Below are 12,329 nucleotides of genomic sequence, written 5' to 3'. Positions count from 1 at the left end.
TGAGTGATATCTCTTAATGCACTTCATTAAAAGCAAGAATGTGTTGAGAGCTCTGGCTGTTATTCCATATGTGAATGCAGCTCATTATAGCTGTCTTCATACTCAAAGTTTAGCAGCTTCACAAAAAACCATGACTGTAAGATGCAGATTCCCTCACTTTCCTTGCCTTCCTTTTCAGTTCTGGTTGGTAATGCACTATTTGTCAGAGGTGACTGAAGAGCAGACACTAGTTATGTACAGTGGGCATCCTCTGGGAATCTTCCATCGCTACGCTCCTCGATTAATCATTACTAATGGCATGGTAGGTATTAGCATCTCATTTTCTCTTTTTCCTCCTCTTCTGTTTGGTTTACAAGTGTTTGAATTAAAATGTTACTTATGCTACCTGAGTTTACACCAACCCCAAGGAGAATCTGGGGTCCAAATTCTGCAGCACTTATTCCAGTACAGTCGCTCTCACCTCAAGTGTGCTGATCTGCAGTGATGGAGGGATCGATCCTCTCCTTATCAGACAGCTTCTGTTCTGGCTGAGCATGAGTTGTCCATGTTCTTGACCAAAACACTTCAGCTAGGCTCAGTTTGGAAGACTTAAAAGTCCTCATAGGCAAATTGATGATTGTTAATCAGTTGCTCGGGTACCTGGACTGCTTTGCTTGGAAGCCAAGCTGGACAAGTGAACATGCTGGTTCATTGCCAGTCTTCTAGGCCATTCAATTTCTATCTCCCTGCGGGCTAGTTTTGTGCCTAGAGAACTGCATTACAGTCACACTGCCAGGAAGACCACACACTTCCCATGCTCTTTTTCTAATACTAGAATGCATGGAATAAACCACCTGAATTACTCCTCATGTTTTCAATGTCTTTCTATGTATGTGACCATAGTTAGAGAAAAGTAAGTTCAACAGATCTGCTTAAATCTCTTAATTTGCTAATGTGGGCTTTCTTTTGATTTTTTTTCTTAGGTTATTCCCAACTATTCCTCCAGAGATGAGTACGAGAAGCTGTTTGCCTTGGGAGTAACAATGTAAGAAGATATCTCACTAATAAAATACATCAAATACTTGACTAAAATGTAACTCGGGCATCAAGTAGTGGCTGCTTAAACTTTCTAATGCAGATGGATTTCAACTGTGTTGCATAAAGTCCTGATGCTACAAAGCATTAGTGAAGTCACGGAGGAGTTTGAGTTATCTCCAGCCATATATATGGCTGTAATCGAGGTCTGCTGGGAATTAGCCTTAGGTTTATGTGTGAGATTTGGCTGAATTACAGCCTGAAGCCTCCATCATAACCTTCTTATAGCACTGGCTAGTTCCACTTTGCAGCAGTAATTTTGCAGTCTACAGAAGAGGCAAGTTCTGAAACATTCCTTCACACTGAAAGTTTTGAAGTAGAAACTTAACTCTTTTTGTATCTATATATACGTATATTTAATTATTAGTACTATCCCCTTTTTAACTGCTGATCTAGTTGATGAGCACAGGATTATTGTTCTGTTGTGTACTGTGGAGAGAATGAATTAAAACCACTAGCGAACTGTGTGTGTTCAGATAAGGAAGCTGGAAGAAAAGGAAGGATGTGAATAGAGAATATCCATTGCCACTTTCCTGGGAATTTCATAACAATGTGGAGCATTGTTTTGGGCTAACAACTTCAAAAGTGACAATGTGACTTAAAAGCGTGAATGCCACTGAAAGCCAGTGGCATAAAGATGCCAACAAGGTGAAAAGGAGTGTCTTTGTCTTCTAGCCACATTGATGTCAAATCAAGTTTACACCCAGCTTTTTGATCCATGAGTTTTTGAACTCAATTTAAGGAGTTAAATTCTCCTCCAAAAACATGTTAGTGCTAATCAAGAAACTCAAGCTGTAATTTGATAATAGCAGATCTTTAACAACTAATCAAAGCAGAGATGGGTTTTTTGTTATAATGGAATTATATGTAGACAGGTACAGAATTCATTCCAGCCGGAGTACGTGTGGTGTGACTGTGTTCCTTGCTATTGCCAGGTATGGTCAGATGACTGCAGGGAGCTACTGCTACATTGGGCCTCAGGGAATAGTCCATGGCACTGTGGTAAGAAACTGCTAAAAGTGAATACTTCCTGGAGGAGGGTGTCTCAGCAGTGGGCTGGTGACTGGAGTGGATTGGGTTGCTCTAAGGTGATGTTCTTGCTACCAAAGATATTCTCATTGCCTGCTCCTTGAAAAATGAGGATCCTCACTCAGTCTGTGTCATGTTACCCAGCACACAGACCTGAAGGAATCTAGGTCTCAATCTGCTCATGTCTAGCTACAGTAAGTGAGTATGAATTGACCAAATGTGTTAGAGAAAAACATTTCTTAGCTTGTTTTCTTAGCTGTTTTCTTTAGCTATTTTCTGCAGTGGTCCTAAACATGTCTCTATACCCCAAATGTCTCTATACCCCAAAAGCAGCATGTTTGCAACCACTGATTATCGTATTCTATTTCTTTGTGAGAGAAATAAACATAACGAGGACAGGCCATATCATCACTTTAACATGCTTCCTTTTAAAAAGATTAAACCAGTTTCAGAGTCCAAACGACCCCTGATTTTCAAACTATCTTTCCAAAAGGGACAGAAGACCTTTGAATGTCAGGAACTGCAGGAAAAATAGCTCCTGGTAATGGCTGTGTTGTGTTGTGTGCAGCTCACAGTGCTCAACGCAGGCCGTCGCTACTTGAAGGCAGAAGACCTGTCTGGAAAGGTGTTTGTTACTTCGGGTCTTGGAGGGATGAGTGGGGCACAAGCAAAGGCTGCAGTCATTGCTGGGTGTGTGGGGATCATTGCAGAGGTGAGAGTGATGCTTCCTTCATTCTGTCTTCTCTCCTTCATGTGCTGAATCAGAACCCTCATTCTCCTGATCTGACATGTTCCTCAAGTAACCCTGACAAGCCAAACTCAGTGAAAATTACTCTTTTCATAGAACTGTCCTTTGCAGAGCACTTTTCACTCTGTATTTGCTCACTGACTGGATCAGACTGTAGGATATGGACTGTAACTTCTTGTGATTGCTTCACAAATAATGCAAGGTGATGCTGTCAGATGAGCCATTCTCAGTGCTTGAGCTACCCTCATTTCATGTGCGAAAGGGTGTAACTGCCACAGGCGGTTCCCATGGGAACTACATTCTTTTATGCCAAAGAAGTCTGCGTTAAAAAAGTGTTAGTTACATTGCAATTAACCTTTAATGCCTCTTGCACCCTTATCAGGTGCAACGGAAAGTCCTCGTTAAAAGTGTTGGTATGATGTGCTCGTCAAGATTGGGACAATGAAGTTCTTGGTGGTGTGATTCTTTGAAGTCAATGGGATTTTGTAAAACTGAGAACGTTAAGGTTGGTTTCAGTATGAAGATGATGAGGTTTAATTACAAGCACTTATGAGAGTCCAAGCTTGTAGACAGTGAAGGTAAGTTCTGCTAAAGGAAAATGCTGATGGGGAGGAAGTTCTGCAGTAGAATCATAGAACAGCTGGGGTTGGAAATGACCTTAAGATCATCTAGTTGCAACCCCCCTGCCATGGGCAGGGACAGTACCGTGTTCCCTGAAGCTCACCTAGAGTATATATTCTTTGTAGAGTCTTTTGTCCTGATGTGATGTTTCTCTGTTCCAAATATATTAAAGTAATCCAGCTATTTCCTCATATAAACAAAGATAATCCAGTCAGTGCGAGGTGTCCCTGTCCATGGCAGGGGGCTTGGAACTAGGTGATCTTAAGGTCCTTTCCAACCCAAACTATTCTATGGGTCTGTGATTTGAAGACTAATGTCTAAGCAATTGGAATAGTGTATAATAGATTCCACTTGATCCATGGATACCCTTAAGTATCATACACAATGAAGAACACCACAATTCATAATTTTGGTAAGTATATATACCTGTAAGCTTTGAGTGAAATACGTTTTCATATTAAAAATTAATATTAGGTTATAATAACCTGCATTTTTCAGCTATTCTGCTGATCACAGGGTTCTGTTACCACATCTCAGATAGAGGGATGGACTACAGAAACACTGCAACAATTTTAAACAGAAAATGTTATAATTAAACTTCAAGAGTCCTATGGAGACAGGCTGAGAGAGCTGGGCTTGTTCAGCCTGGAGAAGGCTCTGGGGAGACCTGAAAGCAGTTCCAGTGCCTAAAGGGGCTTTGGACAAGGGTTTGTAGGGACAGGACAAGAGGGAATGGCTTTAACTTGACAGAGGGGAGACTGAGATTAGGTTTCATCTGTTTTACAATGATGGTGTAAAAGTCTTGTTAGCACAGGAGTTTGGCAGGTATCTGAGATCTCATCAGGTGCTCCCTGCAAATTAGATCAATTCAATTTATTACTGACCAAATTATTATTGAATAAAATATCTTTATTCAGACTTCTACTCTGTCATTGTGAGCTTTCAAATGCTGAAATACAAAGGGAAGATTCCAGTCAATGCTATTCACAGCAGCCCTTTGTCCTTTTCATCTCTGTGGCTGCAGATGATTTTGTTCAGGAGACTGAATATCGCCTGGTTTTTATCTCCTGTGAGATGATCCCTGTCGGAAATGAGTCTCAGGAGCACATCTGGATAGCTGTATATATGTACATATTATTTATTTAAGGAACTATTTATGCAAATGGCATTGCAGAATTGTGCAAGAGATGTCATTTTGTCAGCCAGGGCTTCCAAAGCTCAGACAGAAGGGATTAATGGGGCAAGTCTTTTACCTCTCCTGTTTGACATGAAGCAGATTGTCATTTATGAAATAATTGTGTAGAGGGCCAGACATCTCCTCTGAGCTGCACTAAAGCTCTTTACTGTCACACTGGAGCTGACAGCAGCTCATCATCTTTGTGTGGCTTTTAAACCTACTGAGATGCTGATCAAAAATGAGCATGTTTTGCAAGTTGTGGTTTAAAGCAAGCTAGTTTTCTTGAGTCTGTGAAAGGCCAAGACTGTCAGGGCTGAAGTAAAACATGTAGGATGTGGTAACAGATTTAAATAGATCTGCTTTGTTATACCAAGGTTTAAATTAACCCAATTCCTGTAATTCATACAGACCATTTAATACCTTTCCTCTTGTGCTGATTTAAGTAGCTCCCAAAGGAGCTGTCCCCCATGGCACCTGACTTCAGTGAGTAATTCCATTGGCAGTGACACTGATATTATCATAATCTGGGCTTTTGGAAGGAGTCCTTATTGCTGATGTGGGAAATGCTGGAAGGTTTCTCATGCTAAGAATAATTAGGAAAGAAAAGGTTTCCTGGTGTTCAGGCACCTCCTGAATACGGAACTTAATTAATTTACATCTAAATACTTTGTTAATGAGAAATAACAGAATGGAAATGATGGGGGTGGATTATAGAGAAGTAAAAATGCTTTAATGAAATAGTAGAAGATACTCAGGTTATGTGCTCGTATGCACACAGACCGTTGTGGGTGTTGAAATCCATTGCTGCCATAGAAAATTGGCTTAAATTCATTTTTCTACTTGCTTTATGCCACTGATAGCTCATGATAAATGTATTAATGATGTGCAAGTTTGTACATTGAACCATTAACATGGAATCTGTGCCAAAGCCTCCCCAGTTTGTCTATCCATTTATATTTCTATCCAGCTGTCTCTCATGCATATACACACTGACATACACAGGAGCTGAGCGCAGATTTGGGATTGAGCTTGTTTGGAGCTTCCAAGCTCAAACTAGAGGGAATTAAAGATGTAGTTTTGTTTTGATCCATTCCATGTTTTCAGAGGCATTAGCCAGCTGGGACAAGAAAACACTTTCCTCTTTTCTTTCCCATATTTGGTGGAGGTTTTCAACCAGCAGTCAAAGAACAAAAGTAAGGGTCAATTTCATTCAGCAAACCATCGCTTCACCCTGGGCAGTCAGGCAGAAACATCTATCTCTGAGCTGATCAAAGGAAATATTTCCTCAATTAAATAGAAATTATATTTCCACAGAAAATAGATTTGGAAAATAATTTGGAAACATTTTGGCTTTTGTTTTATTTGATGGGGTTTTTTTCCCCCCAGTATAATAATGAAAAGACAGAGTAAGGATAATTAAAATTGGTGAGAAAATACTACCTCTTACACAATTTTAAGGATAATTTTTGGTTTGCAAAATACTTTGGGAAGTGATGTGTTAAAGTTTCTTGGGGGATTTTCTTGCTTCAAGCCTGGAGTAAAACATAAAGTGTGAAGAAGAAACCTTGAGGTAAAAAATAAGTCTCTGAACAATGACTCCATATTCTTAAGGCCAAAACAGGGCTGTTGCCTTTACCTATTTGCTGCTCTTTCTTGAAGGCTGATTGAAAAACTAAAGGTAAAAGGGTCTGGATGGGGCAAACAGGAGTTTTAAGATCTCTGCTGTTTCCCTTAGGTTGATGAAGCAGCGCTCTTGAAGCGTCACAAGCAGGGATGGCTGATGGAAATCTCTGACAACCTGGACCACTGCATTGCTCGCCTTAGGTACGACTTGTGCCATAAATCAGTGAGTTAATCTGCTTCCTAACCCTCACTTGACATCCTTTTGCACTGTGCTATTTTAATGTACTAATAGAGGGGTTGAGGGACACCTCTTCTTATTCCAGGTCTGCTTTTGAATGTGAATCCATCCTTCCAGACAGCAGCAGTCATTATTAGTGACTACCAATGCTCACTGCAAGCCACTACCTTCATATCATTCATATGTTAAATGTGTCTTCATTTAGCTTCATATCATTTATATCTGTTAAATGTGTTTCATTCAGTTTCATTAATATGTATAGAGCAATTACAAATCATGCTACACTTGAAGCATCACTTAAGCTTTCTGAAATCAGTGATTAACAATTACATAAAGGTTGAAAGATCTTTTGCCTAGGTGAGTGTTGGAAACTACGTACAGACTTCTTTGCTGGGTTTGACTCTGTGATTTGTACATTGCAAGATGGAATTATACGAAGTCATTTTCTTCAATCTTTGTAATCTATTCTAGAGATGCAAGAAAGAATAAAATTGCCCTTAGTTTGGGTTACCATGGGAACGTGGTTGATCTATGGTAAGTAGTATATATGGATAATGCATATATAAATGCTCTGGCTTGTTAGTCAACCTGGAGTTAGTTTCCAAGCTTGGAAAAGAAAAGGCATTAAGTTTAGTGCTGAGTTCATTACTCTAGATGCTCATGAAAAACTGTGTTGTCAAAAGAGGGGTCTTCACCCTTGTGTTCCAGTTCCTAGTTGCTCCCCATGCTCCTTTCCTTATGGAACAGTGAATTTCTTAAGGAAAGAAATCCTTAAGATTCTTCCTTGTATGAAGAAAGAATTCATTCCTTTCCTTCTAACATTTTGCTAATTGGGTAGCAAGAAAATTAATTTGACTTCAGTGAAGAATAGAACTATTGAGGTATTGATTGGGTAAAAATAACCAGATGATGGATCGAAATTCTTTGTTCAGTAGAAATCTTGCTGTCACACCATATACCAAAGGTTGAGACTGTTATGTCATTCTGGTATCTGGCTCATCTAGCAGCATTCCTGAGCAGGTAAATGTGAAGTATAAAAGCTGCACCATCGTTTCCCACCTCCTGACTGCTAAAACAAAGAGTTGGCCTTGCAAAAGCATACCTTCATAAACAACTCCTTGGGATGGAAGAAGTTTACCTGGATGAGGAGCTAGAATGTGAAATGACAGCTCCTGTTTGAACCCTCCATTCTGTGTATTCCCCAGGGAGAGACTGGTGCATGAGTTGGACACAACAGGAGAGCTGCTGGTTGATCTGGGATCTGACCAGACTTCATGTCATAACCCATTCAATGGGGGGTACTATCCAGTACAGCTTGGCTTTGAGGAAGCAAAGCAACTCCTTTCCACTAACCCAGGGAAGTTCCGGACCCTGGTTCAAGAGAGGTAAATCCTTTGGTGATACCTGGTTTTAACCTTTAAGTTTAGCTGCTCTGCAAGTTTAGCTGCTCTGCAAGTGATCACATCTTTGTCTTTCTCACAGCAAGTTCCTGTTCTTTGATACTTCACTAGAAATCTGGGGTAGAGCTAAAGTACTAATAAAGCCCAACTTTGTACATATACAGCTACCACTAGGAATCTGAGAAGCATCACTTACCCACCGTTTCAGGAGTGGTCTCTGGTGTATAAGAACTACTCCTGACTTAGAAGCTTGCAAGTGAAAATGATTCTTTTTTTGATATTTTATCAATCTCAAGAATAAATGTTTCCTTCTTTATTTCAGTCTGAAGAGACAAGTGGCTGCTATTAACAGACTAGCTGACAAGGGCATGTTTTTTTGGGATTATGGCAATGCTTTTCTCTTGGAAGCTCAAAGAGCTGGTGAGTAGATCCTGGAGTTGCTGGGTGGAAATAAGGACGATCTTGCTATATATTTTGGTAGGATAGGGTTGGCCACTGTTATGCAAACTCTTTAGTCTATCTTTCTCTCATTCTGAGAGCCCTGAGCACCTCTGTGGGTGAGATAAAGGCTTCCCAGGAATCCAGGTGGAATCTGGTTTTACATCTTATAGTTTTTCTTCCCCAAGTCACTGACTATTAAATTCTTCTATAGGTGCTGATGTTGAGAAAAGAGGAGCCAATAAAACAGAATTCCGATACCCTTCCTACGTCCAGCACATCATGGGGTATGTTGGGGAAGAGTTTGGAATCAAGCATTCAAGTCCTTCGTGACCCCCTCTGTTTAGGGGAGAGTACTACAGAGATTCTACTTAGTGCAGGTCTTGCAATGTACTATAAATGATGAAAAGGAGTCAATAGCAGTGGGTGAATTCATCTTACAGGTGTTACGTCAGGGTTAGTCTTATTTTTCTCCACTCTGGAGTAATGCCTAGTGTGGTTTAGGAAGATGTCCTCTTGGCTATAAACATCGTGCTTGCATCATGCTTGCATCATGCTTACGTCATGCTCATGTTTTTTATTACCTTCCTTAGAGTTACACTTTGGCCTCTGACTCATGCTTAACTTGCCTATACCATGGGAATCAGAGCTTGAACATGGAGTAAAGCACCAGCCAGATTAGATCTCTCCCGGAACTCAACCGAAGCATGTCTTACTATTGTGTGTAAGCAACGTAGACAGCAAATGAGTTTGGACTCAGGCACTTGTTCAGAACCTGCAGAATGAAGATGCACTCAATTAGCCTGGGTTAAGCACAAAAAGACCAGGCAGCAGGGACAGTATATCTGGTGAAACAGAGGAAAACTTGCACTTCATCTGATGATGCACTTGTTTGACTGAACTGCCCAGTATTCCTATCACAAACCTGGTGTATTTGATACTCCAGTCAATGGCTGTGTGGAACAGCACTGCTTAATTTCTCAATTAATGGTCCTTGATGCTTCTGTTTAGATTAGTTCATTGAAAATGTTTCAAATTCTTCTGTCTCCAGCTAATGAAAGAAAAGCACTGCTAGCAGCCAGCATAAATAAGGAAAGAATTTCAGCTATCTCTTAATGAAGCATGTTCTCTTCCCAGGGACATTTTTTCCCTGGGATTTGGGCCATTCCGCTGGGTTTGTACCTCAGGTGACCCACAGGATCTTGCTACCACTGACTCCATTGCTATGTCTGTGCTGGAGGAGTCTATACGTCAGGGAGGTAAGACGCCATCCCATGCCCCAGTGCTGGGAGTTCTTCTGGGGAGAAGAGGAAGCTGAGAGTTGTGAAATGTGTGAGCTCTTGGCTGAAACCATAGAGAGGAGTCTCTTGTCTGTTCCACACAAGCACCAAATCTTGCTGTTCTCCAAACTCCTGTAAGGAGTGTAACCAGTAGGTACAAAACACCATGCAGAGAGATTATTGATCCCAAAGCTATAGTTGCAGTCTGGGCTAAGAGCCTTTCTTCTCATTTCTTAAGGGTTTTCCTGCACTTTGTCACCTTGAAACTTCAAGGCAAACAGCATCTTTCATCAACAGGTCTCCAAGAGGAGACCTTTCCTTAAAGGAGTCAAATTGCTTTGCCCGGTCTCACAGGTGAATGAGGGGAGGGAATCTAGGGAGGGATTTAAGATGCTGGTGAGCAGATGAGTGGCATGAAACCAGGTTTCCCGGGTGTGGTGCTCCATCCAGTGTCACTTATCTGTGATTACAATTTTGAGGACTTCCTTTTGTCAGTTGCTAATAAACTGACAGCAGTTTCTACTCGCTGGTGGAACCAATCTGGAGTATCTGCCTGGCTCTGTATGTTACTGTAGTATCTAGGAATAACACATCCCTGAAAGTGGGTTATTACTGTTATCCCCTGCTTTTGAATGGGAACTGAGCTCATTTTGTGTCAGCAAACATGAATCCTAACCAGGTTGCAGTGGAAGGCCCTACTCTTATCCCTTTGCCTACCCTCACAGTAACTGGACACTAGACTCAGACTTAAATGTCACTGCCCCCTAACACTGAAGTCCTCAGCTTTTCCTTTTCCAGAGGGTGGAACTTTGTGCTTCTCGGAATCAAGAGGGGATCAGAAGGAAATAGGTCACAAATCCAAAGTGTATTTTATTGGGATGAGAGCATAGTATTTTTAATTGGTAATATTGAAATATTTGTTGCTTCTTTCATGAAAGACATCACTGAAGACTAAATAAAAGGGAGGATTCTTCACATTGCCAGGGTTAACTGATGAAATCCAACTTTGGACACAGCACAGTTTAGGACAGAGAATATGAGTGTTTGTTGGAGCTGGCTGGGACAGATGTGCTGTATTGACATGTCCTTGTAGCCAGTATTCTCATATGGCTTCTTTCTGGGTATGTTCTATAGAAGTAAAGACAGAAAGATCTTTTCTCTAAGTCTGTGCACTGTGAAGTGTAAAACATGGTATGTGCTCTCTGAGATAGCTTATAAAAGTGAAATAGGAACTCATACTCTATTTGTTTTTCTAGAGTAACTCCTGTAAACTCTCATTAAATATCTCTAACAACCTAAGTGAATATTACCCGTTACTTTCTAGAAGATGCTTCCTTAAAGCTTATGAATGGCAGCACAATCCCACTAGAGCATCACTAGCAGATGTTTCATCTTCCACTCCCTGTGAAGCTATGAGCTGACATGTTAATCCTCGTTGCAGAGTTTAGAAGCCATCACTTGGAGCCAGCCCCTAAAGCACTGACAGGTCTTTTTAGGGTCATTAAAACTCTCTGTATGGAGGCCTGTCTCTGCAGGAATTAGCATATTTTATATCTCCCTTTTAACAGTGTGTTTAACTCAGATTAAATATGAGCATCTTGCCTTTCCTCTTCCCTGTTTCTAGTTTTACTACGTATATCTGCTGACATACTGCCTAGTGGGCAGACAATCTAAACACTCAGTTACCAGGGACATGTTCAAGATGGGATGGCACAGATATAAATGAGAGTAGAAGCTGGAGTACATAAAATCATTGTATATAATTCTTTTAGAAAACATGTATCATAGAATCCCAGCCTGGTTTGTGTTGGAAGGAACCTTAAAGCTCATCCAGTTCCAACCCCCTGCCATGGGCAGGGACACCTTCCACTAGAGCAGGTTCCTCCAAGCCCCATCCAACCTGGCCTATAGATGTAAACAAGGTATAGGGTGGATTTACACATAAAGTAGCTACTCCATGATAAGCTTCCCTGTGCAGTTTGTGTTCCATAATAACGTGAGGCAACATACCTCAGTCTGTAGGACAAGAGATCTCAGGTTTATCTTGGGATAAAAGCATTCACGTGGGTCACGTAGTACAGAGCAACTGCTGTGCTACAGATCTATATCCCAGCACTGGTGTAACTTATCCTCAAGTGTGTATTGCCAGCTGCTGCTGGGAATTTCTGCTGGCTGACTCAAAGGAGTTATTTACTACCTGATGCCTGTAGTACCCAATGTCATGGAGTTTGCTAAAGCTACTAATTTAGCAGAGGCTCAGAAAGGGATTGGCATTTAGTAGGCAGCAAGCCAGGTGAACAGGAGTTAACAGTACATGTAGCCCATATTTCAAGGTTTAATTTAGTTTGCTAGAGATCTAAATGGGAGTTATTGTTCCAGCTGTCTCCTGGGTGACATCTTGTACCTACCTCTAAATGTATGGTACCAGTTACTGCATCAGCCACACAGAAGATTCTGTATAGCACTTCCTATATGCGTGCTTGTATCTGAGAGTAGAATTTGACTTCCTAGTGCTGTCAGATGAATTAAATTAAACTTAGAGCATATTGCATTCATTTTCAAAATGTTTTTTCTTGTTTTCTCTGGCAAGTGAGCACATCTGTGAAGCAGCAGTATCATGACAACATCCGCTGGATTCGGGAAGCTGGCAGGCACAGCTTGGTAAGTGCACAACTTCCTTCAGTGTATGTGTCCTGGTCCA

General features: G+C 41.0%; 1 protein-coding gene across 1 annotated transcript in view; it reads left to right on the top strand.

The window, feature by feature from the left end:
• Positions 1–178: 178 nt before the first annotated feature.
• Positions 179–12,329, top strand: part of UROC1 (urocanate hydratase 1) — a gene marked incomplete at its 5' end in the record, with an annotated part of 23,668 nt that continues 11,517 nt past the window's right edge. Inside the window, 11 exons of the mRNA XM_010013871.1 lie at positions 179–301; positions 963–1,024; positions 2,010–2,076; positions 2,672–2,815; positions 6,385–6,473; positions 6,982–7,044; positions 7,716–7,895; positions 8,233–8,330; positions 8,563–8,635; positions 9,486–9,607; positions 12,219–12,289. Of these exons, the coding sequence (XP_010012173.1) occupies positions 179–301; positions 963–1,024; positions 2,010–2,076; positions 2,672–2,815; positions 6,385–6,473; positions 6,982–7,044; positions 7,716–7,895; positions 8,233–8,330; positions 8,563–8,635; positions 9,486–9,607; positions 12,219–12,289 (1,092 nt within the window). The remainder of the gene's footprint in view (positions 302–962; positions 1,025–2,009; positions 2,077–2,671; positions 2,816–6,384; positions 6,474–6,981; positions 7,045–7,715; positions 7,896–8,232; positions 8,331–8,562; positions 8,636–9,485; positions 9,608–12,218; positions 12,290–12,329) is intronic.

This window comes from Nestor notabilis, unplaced genomic scaffold (assembly GCF_000696875.1).
Source record: "Nestor notabilis isolate BGI_N333 unplaced genomic scaffold, ASM69687v1 scaffold16274, whole genome shotgun sequence".
NCBI classification, from domain to species: Eukaryota; Metazoa; Chordata; class Aves; order Psittaciformes; family Psittacidae; genus Nestor; species Nestor notabilis.
Note: the sequence above shows the minus strand (reverse complement) of the source record. Positions and strands in the feature narration are given on the sequence as shown.